General features: G+C 35.0%; 1 protein-coding gene across 3 annotated transcripts in view; it reads right to left on the reverse strand.

Annotated features, from left to right (window-relative positions):
- Window positions 1-22,021, reverse strand: part of COL12A1 (collagen type XII alpha 1 chain) — a 115,046-nt gene that overhangs the window by 89,141 nt on the left and 3,884 nt on the right. For 2 of the 3 annotated variants that reach the window (XM_054698934.1, XM_054698933.1), the window contains exons 3-11: window positions 15,059-15,175; window positions 10,633-10,776; window positions 10,130-10,189; window positions 7,318-7,581; window positions 6,975-7,139; window positions 6,139-6,312; window positions 3,825-4,115; window positions 3,025-3,627; window positions 1,648-1,920 (exon numbers count right to left, since the gene is read on the reverse strand). The exons of the other annotated variant lie outside the window; for it this stretch is intronic. In XM_054698934.1, coding sequence (XP_054554909.1) covers window positions 1,648-1,920; window positions 3,025-3,627; window positions 3,825-4,115; window positions 6,139-6,312; window positions 6,975-7,139; window positions 7,318-7,581; window positions 10,130-10,189; window positions 10,633-10,776; window positions 15,059-15,175 — 2,091 coding nt within the window. The remainder of the gene's footprint in view (window positions 1-1,647; window positions 1,921-3,024; window positions 3,628-3,824; window positions 4,116-6,138; window positions 6,313-6,974; window positions 7,140-7,317; window positions 7,582-10,129; window positions 10,190-10,632; window positions 10,777-15,058; window positions 15,176-22,021) is intronic. 3 annotated transcript variants of the gene reach the window in all.

Consider the following 22,021-nt stretch of genomic DNA (forward strand, 5'->3'; position numbering starts at 1 on the left):
GAAAGATGTTACTGTCTTCTCAATGCACTAAAATGGAAGCGTGGTACAAGCCTGCCTATATCTCACATACAATTAGAAGTTGACCTAAATGTCCAGCATAACCACAGATCACTCCAGGGAGAAAGAAATGCTTCCTTCAAGAAAAAGAAGAAATGGCAGTTGGCAGAATTATATCCATCCGGGAAAAAAGTAAATTACAAGACAAATGAGGCAGACAAACTGATGGGTCTGAACCTAGCTCTGATAACTCATGTGTAATTTTTAGGTTCCAGCTACCCAACAGTAAAAATAGATTCCTCATGGAATTATTTAAGTGCTTAAATGACATAATCCATGTAACACAACAACCATAGGATTTGCCTCATGGCAGGAGCTCAATAATTACTAGTTTAACGAATGAATTGAATCAGAAACTTCTGTTGGCCATTAAATTTATTTGCTGGGCTTCAGGTGGAATTATATCTAAAAGATGCACCCAAAAAAAATCAATGTTATTTGAAAAATCTCCAGATTCTCTAGCTTTTTATCATTAAGGTAAGTCAATATGTTCTTTCTCTATGAGCAAATAGTTCTTTGTCACTATCTTACATTTCTCGTGCATCTGTTTCAGCCTTTTTTCTCAATACCAGTGATAATAAAGAACAACTGACATCTCTTATAATACTATGTTTATCTTGAAGGGTCTTCTAACCAGGCTCATCATCATTATTCTTTAAATGTCAAATAGTGAAATATATCAAAAAGCATTTAACTCTATCCAGTAAAGAAGGCACAGCTAAAGAAATATTGCTTAAAATATTTGTTAAAATTTGCACTTCTGAGTTTTTAGCAACTTCAGTGACAATAGCTAGAAGATGGAGCCAACTTGAATCCTTAAGCACAGGTGACTGGATAAACACAATATGATATGCATACAATGGAATGTCTTTCAGCCCCAAGAAGAAAGGAAATTCTGACATGTGCTACAACGTAATTGAACATTGAGGGCATTATGCTTTGTGAAATAAGACTGACACTAAGATAAATACAGCACGATTGCACTCATATGAGGTACTTAGAGTATTTAAATTCTGGGGTGGGCTTCAGGGCCAGGGAAACAAGGAAGATGAGTACAGAGTTTAGTGAGTAGAGTTTCAGTCTGGCAACATGTAAAAAGTTCTGGGTATGGATGGATAGTGGTGATGAAAGCATAACAATGCAAATGTAACAAATGCTACCTAAAGGTACACTAAAATGTACATTCAAAATTGGTTAAATGGTGAATTTTGTTAGGTATGTTTTACCACAATTTTTAAAAAGGATAAAGAATTGGTAATAATGTGTTTGTCATTAGATCCATAAAGACAATTTCAACATGACATTGCTAAAACAGGTGACAGCCCTGGACAATCAGTATTTCAAGAGCTGATGCTATAATTATTAACTCTGTCTCCTACTTTTATATTTATCAAAATAAATCTAGAGCTTTTTCTTAAAATTTTCTTCTCTTTTTAAAAAGACCTATGAATAGCTATATTTTGAAGTCACTAAATCATATAAAGTCCTTCACAATTCTGAACTATAAAGCAGATGGTTATTTCAAACTGTAACTCTATTCTACAACAAACTGTTAGATTTGGGAAAAGAGTAGCAGAAACCCCATCTCACCTTCTGTGGTGGTCTCTTGTCCAGACAAGGGAATGCTGAGGCCTTCCTCATATTCTGCAGTCACATTGACCAAGTAAAAGGTCTCTGGTTTCAGGTTGCTGAGAACGACACTGGTGCTTGATGATGGCTCTATCACTGTGACCTCCGCGTCCCCAGTGGCTTCCTTGTAGGTGATGTGGTATGAAAAAACATTGTCTCCAGCTGGAGACCAGCTGGTTTTGAAACTGTGAGAAGTCATCTCAGAAAAATTAAGATCTTTTGGAGGTACATAAGCTGTTTCCAAAAAAAAAGTTAAAAATTTTTTAATTGTAGAGCAAAAAATGAATGTAATGATTACACTTTTCTAAAATGACTTTTGTCCATTTAGTGAATGGTCACTGAAATCAATCTACTGAGGGCACATTCCACAATGACCATTGGGAGAGGCTTCCCACAGCCCTACAAGGAGATCCTGATCATTTGTCTTGACCACTCATAATAATCTTACATTGCTTAAATGACTCATTCAATTTGAAACTGAATTTTGAACGTCTTAAGATAAAGCAATAATGGAAAGATCCTACCTCTGAAGTTGAATATTGAAAAACAATAACAGCCCTAAAATGAACCACTAAACGTTCCCATTCACCCCAGCAATTGGATATTAACATAGGCAGACATTTCAAAGTAATAATTAAGGAATGTTTTTCTTTAAAAAGTATATTTATTAAACTGGATCATAGAAAGAGATAATGCCTATCCTGAGGAGACAGAGAATCTTATCAGAGAGTTAGGGCAGTGCTGATTCTTAACCATGGTGCCTATGAAGCACAAATGACTGGAAGTGATAGTTATATCACAGGAACAGTTAAAGAAGACTTGATGAAAAAGAAAGAACTTTAGTTGAACATTGAAAATCAGATTTTGGAGAAATGAAAAAAGGAGGATAGGGAATTTCAAAAGTGGGGAATGATGCCCAAAAGTGGTCTAATAAGGGAATACATTAAAAGAATATAAAGATCTAGGATGATAGTCTAGTTACCTTTGATTCAAAGAACCTAGCTCATTATGATGCACTAGGTAGACAATCAATGAGTGTTAAATTGCAGATGACAACTGGATATAACAAAGCTGGTTCCTAGTCCTGTTTGAGGATCTAAGATCAGAAACATCTCATGATTCATGGTAAAAGATTTTTCACCAATAAACACATGATCCATACCCAGGAGAAAGTCATATGTCATAGCTAAATAAGCTAAGTTTAATCATTTTTAATAAAATAGGAAAGTTACTTTTTCACGTATATAAAAAGCACTGAAGGAATATATTATCCACAGTTTTAAAACCAAAATTGCTTTTACATCAACAGGTAACTTTTGCTGTACAGAGACTACTAACCTTTTTTCTTTATAGCTGCCAATTCTTGCTCAATTCTAAGACAGATAGACTGTGTGAGTTCAAAAGATATCCTCTGAAATGCATCAAAATCTTCCACTGTGTACACATGGGTTTCAGCAGGAGGAGAGGCAATAGCTTCTAATTCTGAGCGAACAGCATCCTTCACACCAACCGCAAAGATTTCAACATCTGAACTCCTTAGTTTTATAGCAGGATCTCTGAAAGCATCTGAAGACTTCCCATCAGTGATAAGAATCATGACTTTTGGTACGTTGCTTCTTGAACCCTTGCTAGGCACAAATATTTTCTCTCTGACATAAGTCATTGCTTTCCCAGTATTTGTAGATCCTCCTCTGTAGGGAAAGGTGTTTATTGCTTCAATTATATCTTCAACTTTGGTAAATTTTTTCAAAGTGAACTCAGTATGAGGATCCCGGCTATACTGGACAAGACTTATCTGTACCCTATTTGGTGAAATCTCAAAACTTTTTGCAAGAACTTCCAAAAAGGCTCTAACTTTAACAAAGTTTGCAATTCCAATGCTATAGGAACCATCAACCAAAAACACAATATCCGCTTTTATGTCCACACCACGTGAGCATTCTGTAAAAAGAAAGAAAACCCATTAAAGGTCAACAAATATGAATTAAATATGAAAATATAGATATCTTGGTAAGTGTGCTTCTTTAAAAGAAAATCATTGCAAATATTTTGTTGAGAACTAAATATTTTAGACAGTAAGGCATACTGTCAATTGCATAGTTGTATTTTCCAAACCCAGTGATATATCTTTAACTTACCCACTTGAACTCTCATTGGCTGTGTCTTCTCCATTATTGAAACTGGTTCACTGGATGTCAGTCCCTTCATGGAAGAAACACTGATCTGATATTCCGTGTCTGCTGACAGGTCGCGAACAGTGAGCCTGGTGGTGTGAGGCCCTACACTCAGAGCATGCTGCCTACTTCCTGCAGTCATTGGTGTAAGGAGAATTTTATAGCCAGTGACTGGGCTGGGAGATGGATTCCAACTTAGCTTAATGTATTTTGACGAGACTTCCATGGCAACCAAACTTGAAGGAGGTTCAATGACTGAAAAGTAACAAGCAGAACAGTGATTAAAAATAATGAGATACAACTTTATTAATTAGGTCTTCAGGTATGGATCTTCAAATCTCCTTATTCAAAGTAATCATGAAAGCATCAGGAGGATTTGTCCAATCCCATCCCCCCCCCAATTTTACCTATCCCATCAAACTAAGAGACTCAGTACCTGATTTTTAGTTAGTGAGCTAAAAAGTTTAAGGAAAAATAAAGTACTGAAAAGAAATTGATAGGACTCCCGATGCCTAATTTTTCTTTGGGACCAAGATTCCCATCTGGATTAGGAATTTTATTCATTGCCTTTATTCTCAGGTATTGCCTTTGTACCAAACTAGGTAACTTGATACACATTTCTTAAATCAATAACTTATAAATTGTTTTAAAGGTATTTCTCATTAACAATAATGTCAGACAAAATTATAATCTTTAAACAATATTAATAATATGCCAAGAAAAAATGATCCAGCAATTCTCAAATGACAGGTTCTTATGATTGTAAATAATTTTATTCCTATTTATTTCAAGGTAAGAAAAAAAGCTCAACTATATTCATAATGCCACCAAACAAAGGTGAAACACTCGTTCACAAAGTGCAGTCTGACAAGTAAACATTGAAAATCTGATAATATTCTATCCTTAATGTAGAACATAGTCATATACTTAACAGATACAAAGTACTTTAAGATATATCAGATTAAATATTCAGTGGTTTACATTTGTCAATTGAATTAATTTCCTAGAAGATATAGTTCTACTTTTTTAATAAACCAGCCTGCAAAATGTGGATGCTAAAACAGACACAAGTTTATTCATTACCTCCTCATAAAGGCAATCTGACGTAGTGCATAAAAATGTTGTCTAAAGAAGTGAGAAGTTGTAGGAGAGAAGCAATGGATGTGCCAACTGGAAGTTTGGCCAAACCCTTTAAATATTGCAGAGGCAGTACAGAGAATGACAGCGGCAGGCTAATGCCAGGGAGAGGGAAAAAAACCCTGAACAGAATAAACACCTACCACACACTCCATACCCCAAACAGGGAGAATTCAAAGACAGAACACAAGTTTGATGCACCCTCACAAATGCATCCCAGTAAAGATGGAAGAATTTCAATGTTTTTAAAGGTTCAATGTTTAGTGAAAGTGGTTAATCAGAGAAAAAATAAGCAGAGGGATGGATTTTGTAATAATCCACAGCAAAATGTCAGATGTTAGACAGTAAAACAAAAAAAAAAAAATATTCAGAGCCCAAGAAGTAATGAAACAGTTCTGAAACAGAACTAAGGCAAATGAGCACTGCCAAAATACTTGGGGTTTGGAGATGAGAGCATTTATATGATTGAAGAGGTAGTTATTTAGAATTTATCTTTAATCTCATCTAAGAGAACTTAAAATCTCAGGCTAAGAGAACAATCAGGGAAATTTTAGTGTTTGAACGCCTAAAAGGATGTTTATGAAATGTTTTTTGCTTTCTTCCGAGTATTAGAGACAAGTGATAAAAATGGGAAAATTTTCCAGATGGGGTAAGATCAAATTGACTGATCTTTAAAATATCTTTAAATCTTTCCAAATATTCTGTAGAGTATGATGATAGAAACAGTGTTGTTACTACTTTAAGTTGCAGAATGCTAAAATAAATGGTACCCCCCAGTCCGCCAAAGTTTTAATCAGAATGCAAAATTATTAAAGCAAGTATCTGTATAATTATGGGCAGACACTCAACATACACAACATGGTCTTAGAGAAACAGAACAGGTCAAACTTATCCAGAAAAATAAGTTTAAGAACTATACAATGATATAAATATATTATTTAATATTCCACTGGAAGTTGGGGGACAATACAAATGATACCAACAAGTTGCATTACTGAAAAAAAAAAGAGTATACAGGTGGAGAAATCACTGGAGAATATTTATAAGCAAATGTGTCTGTATCTAGGATGCTTATCAAGCTACCAGTGTTACCAAATGATAAAAGGGGCTAACACATGGGCATGCTCAACAATCCACTCACCTTCTTCCCCACTAATCAGTTCACCAAGTTGTTCATCAACACCTGAGCACACCTGGGAGATAATCTCATTCTGAATATCAACAATTGCATCGAAGTTGGCCACGTTGAAAACATGGTTTAGTGAAGGTGTGGAGGCGATTTGTTTGAGTTCTTTTGCATCCGCAGCTTTAATGCCTTAAAAACAAAAGGACAAGGCTATCGTAAAATTGAAATGTGCTGAACTGAGGAAGTTCTCTGTTTTCTGAGTCCTTCACAAGTTAAGACATTTTCAAATGCTTGTTCAGTCATAAATCAGAGTTGCTTTGCTTCATAACGAATGTGCAGCTATTCAAATGACAAAGACATTTTATAATTTCACATAAAGTGACCAGCCAAAGAGGAAAACGAATGGTTAGTAAAACAGAGTGGGCTCTCATCCCAACCATGCCATCATCTGTCCCTGCCATCTGTAAAGATAATACTTTTTTCTTCCAGAGTCCTGAATGAGCTGGAGGCCTCTGAATTCTTCAAGTATTACATAATATAGGAAACGCATAAAAAAAATACTTAATGATAATACAAGGAGGATCTTTATTAAAATCATTGCCCCAGCATTTTTTAGAAAATAGAGGGCTGGCAAAGAATTTGAATACCACCTCACTTAATGCATATGTTATGGAAGTTACATGAGAAAATAAATGAGCAGAGTTTTTACTTAAAGATGGTTTGGCTTAATATTACATTATGCAAAAAGCCTTAGAATAGCATCCTTCCTTAAGGAATCAGCCAATCATTTTCCGAAACATTAATTATTGAAGTAGTTCTAAAATGAAAATAATTAATGAAACTGGACATACCCAAAGAGAAAACTTCAACCCCAATCCCACGAAGCTCTCTTGCTGGAATTTCCACTTCATCCTGAGATTTGCCATCGGTAATAATAATAGCCACTTTAGGAAAACCAACTCTTGCTCCAGCAGTCTCCGTGAATGTATTCTTAATTAAGTAATCAATGGCATCCCCTAAAGCGACAGAGAAACATGTTCATTCACTACACACTACATCATTTTGCCAAAGTCAACAACTACACAATTCACTTAAAAATAATTTACATGTGATAATAACTGAGCAATAGCTTACTTTCTCATTCAAATGTATATTTCATTTACTTTAAACAATAACAAAAGTTGCATAACATACCTGTCATTGTGTTGCCACCTTTGTATGGAATTTTTTTAATTGCAGCAAGAAGTTCATCCCTTTGGTAGTATTGATTTAAGTTAAATTCAGTCCTGGTATCAGAGCTGTACTGAACAACTCCAACCCTTGTCTTCTCTTCCCCAATGTCAAAAGCAGACACAAGAGCAGCAATAAAGTCTAAAATGTACTTGAAATTATTTCTTCCCACACTCCATGAGCCATCCACGAGGAACACTAAATCAGTCCATGCACTGACAGAGCATTCTGAAATACATTTGATATATTTTTAAGTGTTGAAATATTAAATCTAACATCATTAATGAATACAAACTAACAATGCAAAAATGTTGGTTCCTTTAATCATTTTGCTCATTAGAACATACATTGTTCTTTGCCCACAACTGACACAGAGAAGTATTTTCAGTGACTTCATAAAGATGCACTTATGGCTTTAGATGTCTTTAAATTGCTATCTAAGACACAAGAAAGGACAGATACGTTACCTATGCTCCAAGACACAAGAAAGGACAGATACATTACCTAAGCTCCAAGAACATGTGGCCTAATATTTATATTGTCACCTTTTTCTTTTGTATTTTTTAAAATTTTAAATATTTTTTACAACATTTTTCATTTTTGCACAATGTATGCATTTTCATCTTGGTTATAGTCCCCATACAATTTCCACCCCCGCTTGTTTTGATCCTACTCCCTTCTCCGCCTCCCCCCCGTCCCCCCTCCTTAGTGTGTCTCTGTTTTATAGTTGCTTGTTCATTTTGAGTTTTACTTTAGTATAATTAGTCTTTTTCCTGGTCCCTTATTTAGGTTTTCTAAATTCCTGCTATGAGTGAGACCATCCGCTATTTTTCTTTTTCTTTTTGGCTTATTTCACTGAGCATGTTCCCTTCCAGCTCCATCCATGTTGCTGCAAATTGCATGAGTTTATCTTTTTTGATTGCTGAGTAATATTCCATTGTGTATATATATATATATATATATATATATATATATATATATATATACCACATCTTCTTGATCCAGTCATCTATTTTTGGGCATTTGGGTTGTTTCCATAGCTTACCTATTATAAATGGTGCTGCTATAAACATAAGGGTGCAGGTGCCCTTTTGAATTAATGTTTCTATGTCCTTTGGGTAAATACCTAGGAGTGGAATTGCTGGATCATATGGAAGCTCTATCTTTAGCAGACTCAGGAATCTCCACACAACTCTCCATAGTGGTTTGTCAACCTATTTTTATAAATTCTTTCATCACTCCTTTCTCTAAGTAAAAATTATGTAAAAACATCTGGGATCTCTACAGATGTAAGCAAGATGTTTTTACTCTGGTATTTACCAATAAATAAATATAAAACAAATGATTTATCATTCACGCAAATGCAATTGAGTTGAAGAGCAAATCTTCTAACATTCTCCTGCATTTCACAATATAATTGTCTAAAGATTGCATAGGGTTAGTCTAGAGGGGCAGGAGTCCACTAGAAGGGAAAACAAGCACGAACATGACACAAAGTAGCCAGAATATCTTCTTGTCCTATTTAGCAATATATTTAAATTTGACAACTAAATCTACTTTTACTCAACCAAGAGAGAGATAAAAATGTTACTCAAAAGTAAAAATATAGGTAGTATCCTTAAATTTCTAAAATGTAATGACTAGTTTTTATAACTGTATTTATCTTTCCTTCTCTTTGTGATGGGGGTAGGGATGGGGAAGACATGGTGGGTTTCCATTAAAATCTGTATTTGTAAGACCAATTGACTGTACTTGCAGTCAACCGGTGGGTAATAAAGGAAGTATTTGGTTAGGAAGAGAAAAGGAAAATTTTACAAGTCAAATACTAGTTACATATCTACAATTTACAAGTTGCATATCTAAATAATTTTGTATATTATTTAATGGGCCAATTTAAGTCTATTGAAAAGTCAATATTATGCATAATGCTTTCATTTGCAGTGAATGTTGATGGCTCAAGTAAAATATCAGCATGTAACTGCATACTACAAACTCCATGTCAAGTAATTAGACATCAGAAAGAACAATGAACAGTGATTTGGAAGGGAAAATTCTAGATAAAGGGAACATTGTGTTCATAATCTTTTTATGGTTATCTGGGTTATAAATCAACAGTTTTACAAAGGGGCAAAATCAGAAGTCCAAGAAACTACTTCAGAGTCCATCCTAGTAAGTCATACAAAGCAATATATAAGACAAAAGGAGGTTAGAAACTACAAAAGCCATACTAACTAAAACTGCTTTCATCTGATTACAAATGTATCAATTTATCAGAAATCTCCTAGAAAGATACTGAAAGGTTAAAACTGTCATCAACCAAAGCCTTGTAAACACTAGTGATAAGCAAAACATACAAAGAAACTTAGAAATATATCTTCACAGCAAATGAATTGCTATGACAGCATTTCTTGTGTGTTCAGCCTTACATTTCTCATATATCTCTAAACTATCATCTCAATTTTATGTTTGAGAAATGAGTTAAGTCCAGTGATGAGCTTTGTTTTTCAACTACTGTCAAAATTTTAAAAGAATATTTGGATACAGACAAATTCAAAACACTCCCAGTAAAAAGAATTTTAGTAAACAGAATGAAAAAATGATTAGAAAGTATTATAATTGCTTAGTTATATATTATAATGATATTATCTACACTTTTATATAAAGATTATAGAAATTAATATATGCATGCAAACTATGTATATAATTGGAACACCTCATTTATATTATATTGATGACATCTACAAATCCAAACAAAAAAATTAAGGGAAATATTTACTTTGTATCTCAGCTTTTCCAGGTTTCTTCTCCCCTGGCTTCATCGGACCACCTGTTTGAACTAAATCAAAAGCTGACTGTTACAAAAAGAAAAGGAATCCAGACAAATAATTCCTTAAAAGAAAATGAATAAACTGTGTTTCACCATTGTCTTTCAAATGTATTGTCCATGCCTAGCTGTCCAGACAATACTGCCAAATAAGCATTCTCTTGCAAATAAATTATTTTTAGTGAGATTTTAGATATATTCCAAAATGACATTAACATTATTGCTTGGCAAAGTTTAATGTTTTTAATAGTGTTCATTCATAACATTCTTGCTATTTCCAAGAGACCAAGGTTATAAATCAGGAATAAATTACTCACATCTTCTAATAACTCGGATCATAGAAAGAATGCCTAACACTGATGTAAATTAACTCTGCAGAACAACAAATTAAAATGAAAGTTGGAAAAATCTCTTGCAAAACAAAAGGTATAAAAGTACTTTATATGTATACTTACTTGTCAGTTGGCCTATAACTGGGACACTTTCTTCTACGTTATTATATGAAGTGATTGTCACAATATACTCTATTTCAGGTATAAGGTCTGATAATAAAGTTTCAGTGGTACTATATGCAAGGGTAAATTCTCTAGTAGGCCCATCTGGAAATACAGAAAGAAAAATATCAATGCAACAAAACATTTTTCACAAAAAACATAATGTGATATACTCCTGGATACATATAAAAATCTGAAAAAAATCAATATATACACTTTTTAGAACATCTAAACATTATTTGTCTACTATCTTCCCAAACCAAAACCTTGAATTATAGAAATTCAATAAATGGACTGTTGTTGCATTTACTTGCCACAATCATATTCAACACCTATTTGAGGATTCAAAGTTTCTGCCAGATTAAAAATATACCACAATGGAGAAAAGTGACTGATCTCAGCACCTATGGAAAGTGGTAAGTAGGTGTCTCAAAAGATTAAAAATGAATCTACCATATGACTCAGAAATTCCCCTCCTAGGCAGCTACCAAAAAATTCAAAAATACAAATTTGAAAGGAAACTTGCACTCCCATGTTTACTGCAGCACTGTTTACAATACCCAAACTCTCAAAACAATATATGTGCCCCCAAACAGATAAGTGAATCAAGAAGATGTAGTATATATACACAATGGAATACTACTCAGAGATCAAAAAGGTAAACACATGCTATTTGCAGCAACATGGATGGAGCTAAAAGGGATAACACTAAGTGAAATAAGTCAGAAGGACAAAGACAAATACTAGATCATGTAACTTATACATGGAGTAGAGAGAAAAAAAACCAAGGGCCAAATAAAGACAAACTTAAAAAACTAACCCTTGAAAGCTGACTATAGAACTGAAGCATCCAGAGGAAGAATAGGTGGGGGAGTGGTGAGAACAAAGTAGGAAGGGAGCACAATGAACTATAATGGTAAACTGTGAGTGATTTGTGATGGGTGCACTACTGTGGTGATACCTGGGGTGGGAGAGAGGAATCCTATACTTCCAAATTGCCAACAATAATATAAGCAACGTTACCTCAATTTAAAAAAAAAAGAAACATTAAATTGGAAGAAAGAAATTGAAAAAGATACTATAATATTAAGCCAAAAACTCTCATTGTTTTTATAGACTAATGTTAGATAACAAAATTTGCATAAATGAGATATAAAGCAGAAAATAGTTTGGCTTTATTTTTTTTTTTTTTTTTTTTTTTCCTTTTAAACATTTTTTTTTTTTTTTTTTTTTTTTTTTTTTTTTTTTGCTATTTCTTATTTTAAACTTTTACTCCATTGTTATTTATTTCAACAGAATTAAAAATAAGTGATGAACATATATTCAAATGCTAATTAAGGCTCTGACAGTATTATCCTATCAAAAATCTGGTTGAACAAAGCTTTTTCAATTTGGAAGGATCTAAATCTCTAGCCTAGTCTAGAAATAGGAACTCTTTCAACAGTAAGTATCCTACTTCTAGTTTCAAAGTAAAATTTTGACAAATTGCTAAAAGCTTATCTAGATGATTGCCTGTCTTGCCCCCAACATGTTCTACTTCTTTTTTTTTTTTTTTTTTTTTTTTTTTTAAATATTAAATTTTATTTTTATATTCCCCCATACAATTGCAAACGCCCGATTCTGACCCCAATCCTTCCCCTCCCGCCCCCCACCCCCCAAAAAGTGTCTCTGGTTCATAGTTTTTTGTTGATTTTGATTTTCACTTTCTTATATTCATTTTCCTGGTCCCTTATTTAAGTTTTCTAGATTCCTGCTATGAGTGAGACCATCCGGTATTTTTCTTTTTCTTTTTGGCTTATTTCGCTGAGCATGATCCCTTCCAGTGCCATCCATGTTGCTGCAAATTGCATGTGTTTATCTTTTTTGAATGCTGAGTAATATTCCATGGTATATATGTACCACATCTTCTTGATCCAGTCATCTATTTTTGGGCATTTGGGTTGTTTCCAAAGCTTAGCTATTGTAAACAGTGCTGCTATAAACATAGGAGTGCAGGTGCTCTTTGGAATTGATGTTTCTGTGTCCTTTGGGTAAATACCTAGGAGTGGAATTGCTGGATCATATGGAAGCTCTATGTTTAGTAGGTCCAGAAATCTCCACACAGCTCTCCATAGTTTGGCTTTAAATTACACATTGAAAAGACAAAGAAAGGGCCTCCCTGGTGGCGTGGCAGTTGAGCACTGCACTGCGAAGCTGTCTGCAGCCTCTGCAGTGCCGGTTCAATTCCCCACCAGCCAGGGAGAACCCCACGTGGCTCAGCAGACCTCTCCTGCCTCTCCCGCTGCTCCCCTCAGCAGTGTCTTAGGTCCATCTGCCTGCTCTGCTCCCCGCTCTGGCTCTGGTGAATTCTCTCACTCTCCCGCACTTCTGACCTGTACCCCAGTTCTTGTATAAAAATAAATAAATAAATCTTTTTTTTAAATATCTTTTGACCTCTCCACTGTTCTATTCTTTTTTTTTTTTTAAAGATTTCTTTTTATTTTATTTATACAAGCACTGGGTACAGTCAGAAGCGCGGGAGGGTGAGAGAATTCACCAGAGCCAGAGCGGGGAGCAGAGCAGGCACAAGGACCGAAGTACACTGCTGAGGGGAGCAGCGGGCAGCAGGAGAGGTCTGTGCACCATGTGGGACCCTCCTCTGGTGGCCGGGGAGCAGCCGGGGATCGAACCAGCGCTGCAGAGGCTGCGGGCAGCTTCGCAACCCGGCGTTCAACCGCTGCGCCACCAGGGAGGCCCTCTAAATAAATCTTTAAAAAAAGAAAAAACAAAGGAGTGAAAACCAACTCAAAGAAAACAACCCTTATCCACTAAAAATTAACCATAGGGAGAAACAAACTGTGTTAAAGCAATGTGTACTCCATAGTCTAATGGGTGCATACATGGCTGGATAACAACAATCCTCAGAATTGATTTAACTAAGTATCAAAATTTCAAGGTACAGGGCCTCCCCGGTGGCTCAGCGGTTGAGCGCTGGGTTGCAAAGCTGCCTGCAGCCTCTGCAGCGCTGGTTCTATCCCCGGCCATCTGCGAGGGTCCCACATGGCGCGCAGACCTCTCCTGCCGCCTGCTGCTCCCCTCAGCAGTGTACTTCGGTCCTTCTGTCTGCTCTGCTCCCCGCTCTGGCTCTGGTGAATTCTCTCACCCTCCCGCGCTTCTGACTGTACCCAGTGCTTGTGTAAATAAATAAATATTAAAAAAAATATATCGAGGTACAATGTACTGAGAGCTAATTTATATATTGATAAGTAGGTGCTTCCATTTAGATTATGCTAATTTTCAATTCAATGAGGAAACACAGTAGTTCCTAAAGACTGTTGAAATTTTTTTATTATATTAAATTTTCATCAAAACAGAAATAATCAAGAAAGGTCAGAAATGTTGCAGAGCCTTCAGAAATGTTCCTGGTTTACCTGAGGAGCACACATACTAACCAATCACTGAGACAAGACACCAGGACTCTTATGGGTTGAGTAGTGTAAGGAATATAGAAGTCAGTAACTTAAATCATGTGGAAACTGGACGGACTGTTTTTCAACTGCTTTTCTGCTTTGAGATGAATGAACTAATTAACTGCGCAGATATTTGAAGAGAAAAGATTCAAAGAGGAAAAAGTAAATTTTTGAGCCCTTTCTAAGTTCTCAGATCCTATACAATTTTTAATTAATTTCCCAATTCCCTGAAAACTCAGCATTTAAAATCATTGGTATTTTTGAAAATCATAAATATGTAACAGAGCTCTGGTAATAAGTTAAACTGACATCATCCATGTTTAATGTGTCACTCAAGACTTCTTCCTATCACTTGGCCAATGTTAATGGAAAGGGTTATTCTCCCAGTCCATGTTAGAACTAAAAGTTAATCAACAGAGTGATCTCCATAATTGGACAACATCCTGAATATTAAAAACAATTTTTGATAGCAACCAAAATACGTTTCTTTTTTTACAAACTCTTAGTCTAGGATTCACAGAATCCACCTAGCCAAACTAAATTCTTTCATCATGATAGCTTACACACTATCCCAGAACAATGTTTTCTGTGTAATGTATAGGACACTGGGTAAAAAGTTACAACTTACTTCAATGCTTAATACTTCAAATTTGGAAATGTTAAGTAGTTCGAGAAGAATATCAGGAAGTAAGAATTCTATGTTATAAAATCAAAGAATATCAGCAACACCCCGATCAGTTTAGATAGAAAACCATGCTAATAAAACACAACACAATAAAAATATAAATCTGGAGACCTCAGTCTACCATTACTAGTGACACTGGCTATATCCCTCAGGTTTTCTAAATTTTGGCTTCCTCATAATGAAATGGAAGACGAGATTCAATCATATCATCTTTGATGTCTCTGTCCTAAAACCCCAACACTTCAAAACTTACCTGTTGTAGGATCTACTGTTATTCTGTAACCCACAATAGGATCAGCTGGTCTTGCCCATGACATATGAACAGTATTTTCATCTATAATTTTAAAATTCAAGTCTGAAGGTGGGTCAACTGCAAAAGAGAGAGTGGATATTAGTTATACTTTCCAATGTCACAAAATGATAAAATTTTTAGTAAGGAATTGTGTTGAGCAAAGCTTACTAAAATTGTCTTTGCATAAATTTGTTTCCAACAAATATAAAAGATATCTTGTTGGATAAGAATAAAATTAAAAGCTGACAAGATATGACAAAACATCAGAGAGTATACATATTACAGAAGACAGCACAAAACACTTTTGCTTCTTGAATTGCTAGGTCATCCAAGAATGGCCAGCAAAATCAAGCTTAATAGAAACATGTTTGGATACAAGTACATACAAGTACATATACTAACCACATATGCAAACAATTCACATAACAATTAAAGGAATTTCAATCCATGCTGAGTGCATTTTGAATAAGCATGCCAAATCACAACCTGCTTACAACCATAGCGTTAATTTAGAACATTCATATAATACTTTTCTTCCATGATGTGGAAAAGAACCAATGATGTTTTAGTTCATTCTCTGCCTCATTGCCTTCATATTAATTTTGTTCAATAAATCTCAGTCTGTAGCAGAGATGAAAAAGTATTTTAATAAAAAAGAAGAATCATGGGAAGTTGAGCCCTATTGAGTCTCGTAAGAAAATATACATTTAAGTATATTCATATTCCTATAGACATAAATTCAAAAATGTTATAAGGAATGTTAATAATCTATAAGAATATAAAAAGAGAGATAGAGATATTTATAAAACTAATATTCTGCCTGTTTACACCAATTTGCCATATGTTTCCAAGGTGTAAACCAACACTGTTCTTTTCCTTTGCAGCAGGTATACTCCATACCAGAAATAGCATTTTAAGTTAAAATGCCAGTATGGCCCTCTACAAAACAATGGTTAATTATGAAAAGACAACATCAGTATATATTTATGGACATTAATTTACAGAACTTAAAGAAAACAGTGAAGAAGGATCAGCAATCTGAAGACATGACTGTGCATCAAAACTTGGAGAAGTAACTGACAGAAATAATTGAAAAATACAGAAAGAAATAGTTTACATACAAAACTGTATAGCATCATGCATGTGTGAATGAAATGTCAAATTGTTTTTAGTTTCCCACACTGGACAAAAGCCTCCATGTACAATAGTCATTACACAAAGACGTTTCAGAAATATTTTATAATGATATTCTCCCTGCAATGTTCATGCCTCATCATGCAGCATTGTACTGACTCACTGTCAGTGCATGGTCGATGCATTAAAAATTGTTACTATTGAAGCAGATCAACAAAGTGATGACTTTCAGTCATACTCTTAAAGAGTTGAAGTCTGAAAGTACTCTTTGTGAGTCAGAATTTTTGCATCTGTTTTGATAATTTTTGGGGGGTCTTACAGAGCTCAATTGAAACACAGTAGCTTTGAGACACGAGTCATAGAATTTAACTGGGGTTAGGGATTTATGTATTATTAATGGATATTTTAACAGAAATAAAACAAATTAAGCAAACATTTGCTTTTATGGACTACTGCTTCGAACTGTAGAACTTTTTTTTTTAACTTTTATTGGATATTCTGGTAATGGAATGAATGTTATTTTCTTACTATCCATACACAGGCAGTGAGATTAGGCTATTAATCTACATGCATAGTTTAATTATTCAATATTCTGTGCCCTAAAACCTATTGTGAAGTTTATCTATAGTCATCACTGTAGTATACAGCATGCAACAGATGTTAGTTAATAGGACAATAGGTTTTAAGAATATCATTATAAAATATTGTTCCAGTAGCAATGGCTCAGGACAAATTTAATGCAAAGGCAGACACAACTGGCCTGAGCATGCTTTTAAAAATAATCAGTACATGGAAAAACAGTACCACCAACCTTGCAAGGAAATTGACCTGAAGCAGCAGGCATTAGGTTAAAACTGCTGAAGGGCAGCAGCGGCCCACCTTGTTGATTTCCAAATGACCAGGATTCCAGATAAACTGAAAAATTGACTGTGGGGAAAAGTCTTTAACATTTCAGAGGACTTTAAGGTGTTCAAAGAAACTCAGATGTGGTACTTGGGAATCAAAAGAAGGAAAGAATGGCTGACCAACATATGTAGAACAGAGAGCCCACTCCACTCCTCTTCTTTTATCACATGTCAGACCTTTCAGGCTTGCCATTCCACTTATACATGCTTTTGTATAATAAAAGATAATAAAGCAGGTGTGTGAATGCATGTCCGCTTGAATCAATGCAAAATGATTCAATGATTTAAATAACAATTTCATTAATTTTGAAAATCTTTTCTTTTACATAAAAATAATTCACAACTACCATTGCATTGTCACAAGCAGCATCTATGGTCCCTAAAATAATGCAGATACCAGAATATTTCAAAAATGAGCTCTCTGCCTATGGATTATGACTGCAAAGACTATAAGCTATAAGTCTTAACCAAGAGTAATAGTCATCTATATAGCAATCAGCTATATATGTATTAATAAAACGTGAATACTCATAGTGAAGAGACCAAAATTTTGAATAATCACAACTAGCAGTTTAATTTTATGAGTATTACTTTCTACTCTCAAAAAGTTACATTTATGAAAGCTGCATTCTGATGATAGTTTGTCATATAAATTGGCAGAATTTTAAGCTTTTTAGGAAAAATAGTAACTAACATTTGCTGAGTGTCTATTCTGTAATAAGGAGTCAGTCACTTTATATATTGTCCCTTTTTCTTCTCAAAACAACCAGCACAGTGAGCATTAATATCCCAATTCCATAGATGAGCCAGTGAGATTCAGAGGTTAACATAACTAAGAAGAAAACCTTTGATCCCATGATCTGACTCTTAAAGTATATAATTGTCTACCACACCAGAATAGATGCTAAAAAAATAAATATTTTTCATGAAAAAGTAACTTTAGATACCTATTAGTGTATATATATATGAAGAAAAATGTACTTCATTAATAAATAAACTATTTTTTAAATACTGGTTCATTAATTATAACCTATATATCACACTAACCCAAGATGGTAATAGTAGGGAAAACTGTGCAGGGGTAGATATATGGGAACTCTATGTTTTATCTAATTAGTTATTTAAATCTAAAACCACTAAAAATAAAGTCTAGTAATCATTTTTTAAGTAAATGAAAGACAAAATTATAAATACATGTGTATTTTTTACTCTATAAAAAGTCATTATTTGATACCTGGTCAATAATATATATGTGGTATTCTGATACCTCCAATTTAAATATAGATAAAATCTGTCATTAACATTACACACTTGATCAAGCAATTTTAAAACTAAAGTTTCTATCTTCATATATAATTTTCAAAGAATATTTTTTTCATTATGTCACCCCCGGGGAAAAAATGTATGTCCAAGAGTTTACCTAATGTGCAGAGATGAATGGGTGGTTGGGTGGGTGGCTAGACTGATAGGAGGAAAACAGTCTAATAAGTTTTGGTTAAGTGTGCAAAATATGTTAAAGTAAAACCGAGAACACAGTACTAAAATATCTTAATGAAGATCTTTAGTCTGATCTTTGTGATGACTACACTGAAAAGTATGCCACTCTGATGGTAGAAACTTTTGAGTGTGCAAAATGTGGTTTATCATATTCAATAAACATTGATTTGTATTTTTCATGCAAACTAATATAAATTCAGTAATCTTTACCATGATATATTCATTTAAGGTGCTTTTACAAGACACCAAATATAACTAGTTGGAAAGTTAATATTATATAGAAGTAATGAATTTTTCCATAATATCACAAAATGTGTTCTCTCATTAAACTGAGTTGACTAGTTGTAAAGAAAAAGAAAGAAGCACAGTGTGGGCAAACTACCACTAAAATGCCAGCATTAGAATAGATGGTGTACAAGTTCTCCTCTAGTTCAAAATTTCTGTTAAAAGTTAGACACAAGATTGTAGAAATACACATTAAATGTCTTAACCTAGACACAAGGCAATTTAAGCTATGACCTCAACTCATTGACTGATAATTTTAATTGTTCATTATATATTATAAACTATTAATCACTTACTAAAATCAAAATTCTGTTTTTCATAAAACTTGTTTTATTCTCAAATTCAAGATTAATTAAAAAGTCATCTAATTCTAAGGGAAAAATGGCCATTGGACTTCAATGCAAAGTGCTAAAATTAAATGTCAGTCAAATATTATATGAAACATAAGCCAAAGATAACCACACATTCCAGGTCATCAGAGCACTGGACTGATTTTTAAAGCCAATACAGTATATGCTGTGGCTAAAAGTTATAAATTGTGAAGTATAAAAAATCATTTTCACCCCTATTTAAATAGGACAAAATACTATGCTATGAAAAATAAAGCTCCTTTTATAAATAAGGAGAAAGAAAACAATAGGATGAAGGTGGTATCACTATGAAAGAAGAAGAATGCAAAAGGTAGATACCAAAAAGTATTGAGTTTTCAACATAAAAAAAATTAAATAAATAGAAATTGGTAGGAAAATAGGATGAGTACAAGAACAAGTATGAGTGGCACCAGGGGAAGAAAAGCAACCATTGCTACTTTAGAAATAAGATCAAAATGATATGACAGGAAATAGGGGTACAAGTTGATATTTTGAAGTTTTCCCAACAAATATTTCAAAGACATTCTGTTTCCAGCCCACTGTTCCCAGAAAGACCTTGGCCACAAAGTTTGTGAGCCCTTCGCAGGCTCCTGGGTCCACTTAGTTGGTAGTTAACACAGTGGTTATGCTGTCCAGTACAGGAGCCACCAGCCACATGTGGCTCTCAGGCACTTGAAATGTGGCCAATTTCAAATGAATGCACTGCCAGCATAAAATAAACACCCACTTTCAAAAAGTTAATCAAAAAAAGAAAAACACATAACAAATAATTTTATGATCTATATGCTGAAATGATATTGTGGATATATTAGTAAGTATGCATAAGTGAAATGTATTACAAACATTAATTTTACTTTTTCTGTTTTTTTTAAGATTCATATTTATGCATACAAGAGCTGGAGTGTAGGCCAGAGGTGTGGGGGGTGGGAGGATGATAGGATTCACCAGAGACAGAGAGAGGAGCAGAACAGTCTGACTGACTGAAATACACTGCTAAGGGGAGTGGCGGTAGAAACAGGAGAGGTCTCTGTGCCATGTTGGTTATTTTCCTGGCATAGATGGAACTCATGCTGAAGTGGCTGCTGATAGCTTCAGAGTACTGAGACTAATCTCCTTGTGCCACCAGGGAGGCCCTACTTTTTCTGTTTTGGATGGGCAACCAGAAAATTTTAAGTTACATATGCAATTTGCACTTGTGGCTCACAATTTATTGGTAGTGCCAAGCTAGAAAATGAAGACCAACAAAATCCTATTTAAAAATAATTATTAAATGCTGACCCAAAAGGGTGGAATACAAGAAAAGACACCTTTTTTAAAGGATAAAAAAAGTGCTGTAGCATATGGAAATAAATACAAATTAAAAAGATACAGTGTAAGAAATATGGAAACAATCTGTAATGTCCATAGTAAAATGTTCATTTTAAGTTCGCTTTGCTAACTAGCCATCACCCAATTCAGAATTGATTTTTTCCACTTACATCATTCCCAACCTAATTCTTTTCCTAAGAATTCTCAAATCTTTCTGATTTCAAATAACTATTTTCTTAATGAGCAATAAATAGGCCACTTCAGTGAATTATCTAAAAATATCTTCAGTCAGGCTTCCAGAAGTTCCTCAAATAAAATTCCTTCCTAACAACGACATAGAAAGAAACATTAAAGGCAACCTCAACTAAGTATTACTTCATAGAGGCCACTCTGAAAAGCCTGTACATTCACACACACCCCCCCCCCAAAAAAAAAAAAATCAGGTAAGGAGACTCTGCAAGTTTCTGTCACTTTTCTAAATGTGCAATACATTTTAGAGACTATCAATTTTTCTGTACCTGTAGTCTTGAAACAGAAAATCAAAATATAATTCCATTTTTTTTTAAAGTTCAGTGTTTTCATGAAACAATTCTACTTTCCCAAGACATCTAAAAAGCACACTGGGACTTCCACAACTACTGTTTCACACAGACGTTATTTCTTTTCTCCCTTTTTCCTCACTGAAAAAAAAACAATTTTTAAAGATGGCTTCAAGGTATTACCCTCTTACCTTGAAGAACAGTGAGTCTAGTTTGTCATATTCCCAAAGATAATTGAGAGAGTACAGCAGCCCCCAAGGGGTTAGTAATATATAGAAAAGACTTGTTCAATGAATACTGAGAAATTAAGGTTCCAAGTGCCCATTGAACCGTTCTTGTTTTTTGGCCTTCTTGTTGGTTTTTGTTTTTGTTTTTTGCCATCGCCCTCTCGCTTCAGTCTGATGCTGCAGGGATGTCGGCAAGATGAGATGGGAGGGAGCCAAGGAGGTAGGAACGCCCCGTTTGTCTGGCACCCAACTTGTTTCCTGGGTTCCCGGCTGGGCCTGGGCCATGCGCCTCTAGACCCCAGGAAACAAACATGGAGCGCAAGGGCGGTGAGCCACGGGGACACACCCCGGGTCCCGCATCTCTGTTTGCCACCCCTCCCCTAGGCAGTCTGGCCACTACCTCTTTTGCCTGCACCCTCCGCCTAGCCGCCTGAGCTCCCCACAAAACACACAGACGCGCAGAGCCGCCGCTATTGCAGTCTTTTATTTCGTGTGTCACTGGGGTCGCAGCCCTCAGCTAGGTGGTTACCAATCACGCCAGCGAGCGCGCCCGCGCTCCGGGACTTCTGGGTACCAGTCGGAGGTGTCCAGTTCGTAGAGCGGGGTGCAGCCGTCGCCCCCTCCCGGATGGCTGGTGTTCCCTGAAGGCGTCGGTGTC

This window comes from Talpa occidentalis, unplaced genomic scaffold (genome assembly GCF_014898055.3).
Source record: "Talpa occidentalis isolate TD23 unplaced genomic scaffold, MPIMG_talOcc4v2.1 talOcc4.2, whole genome shotgun sequence".
Taxonomy (NCBI): Eukaryota; Metazoa; Chordata; class Mammalia; order Eulipotyphla; family Talpidae; genus Talpa; species Talpa occidentalis.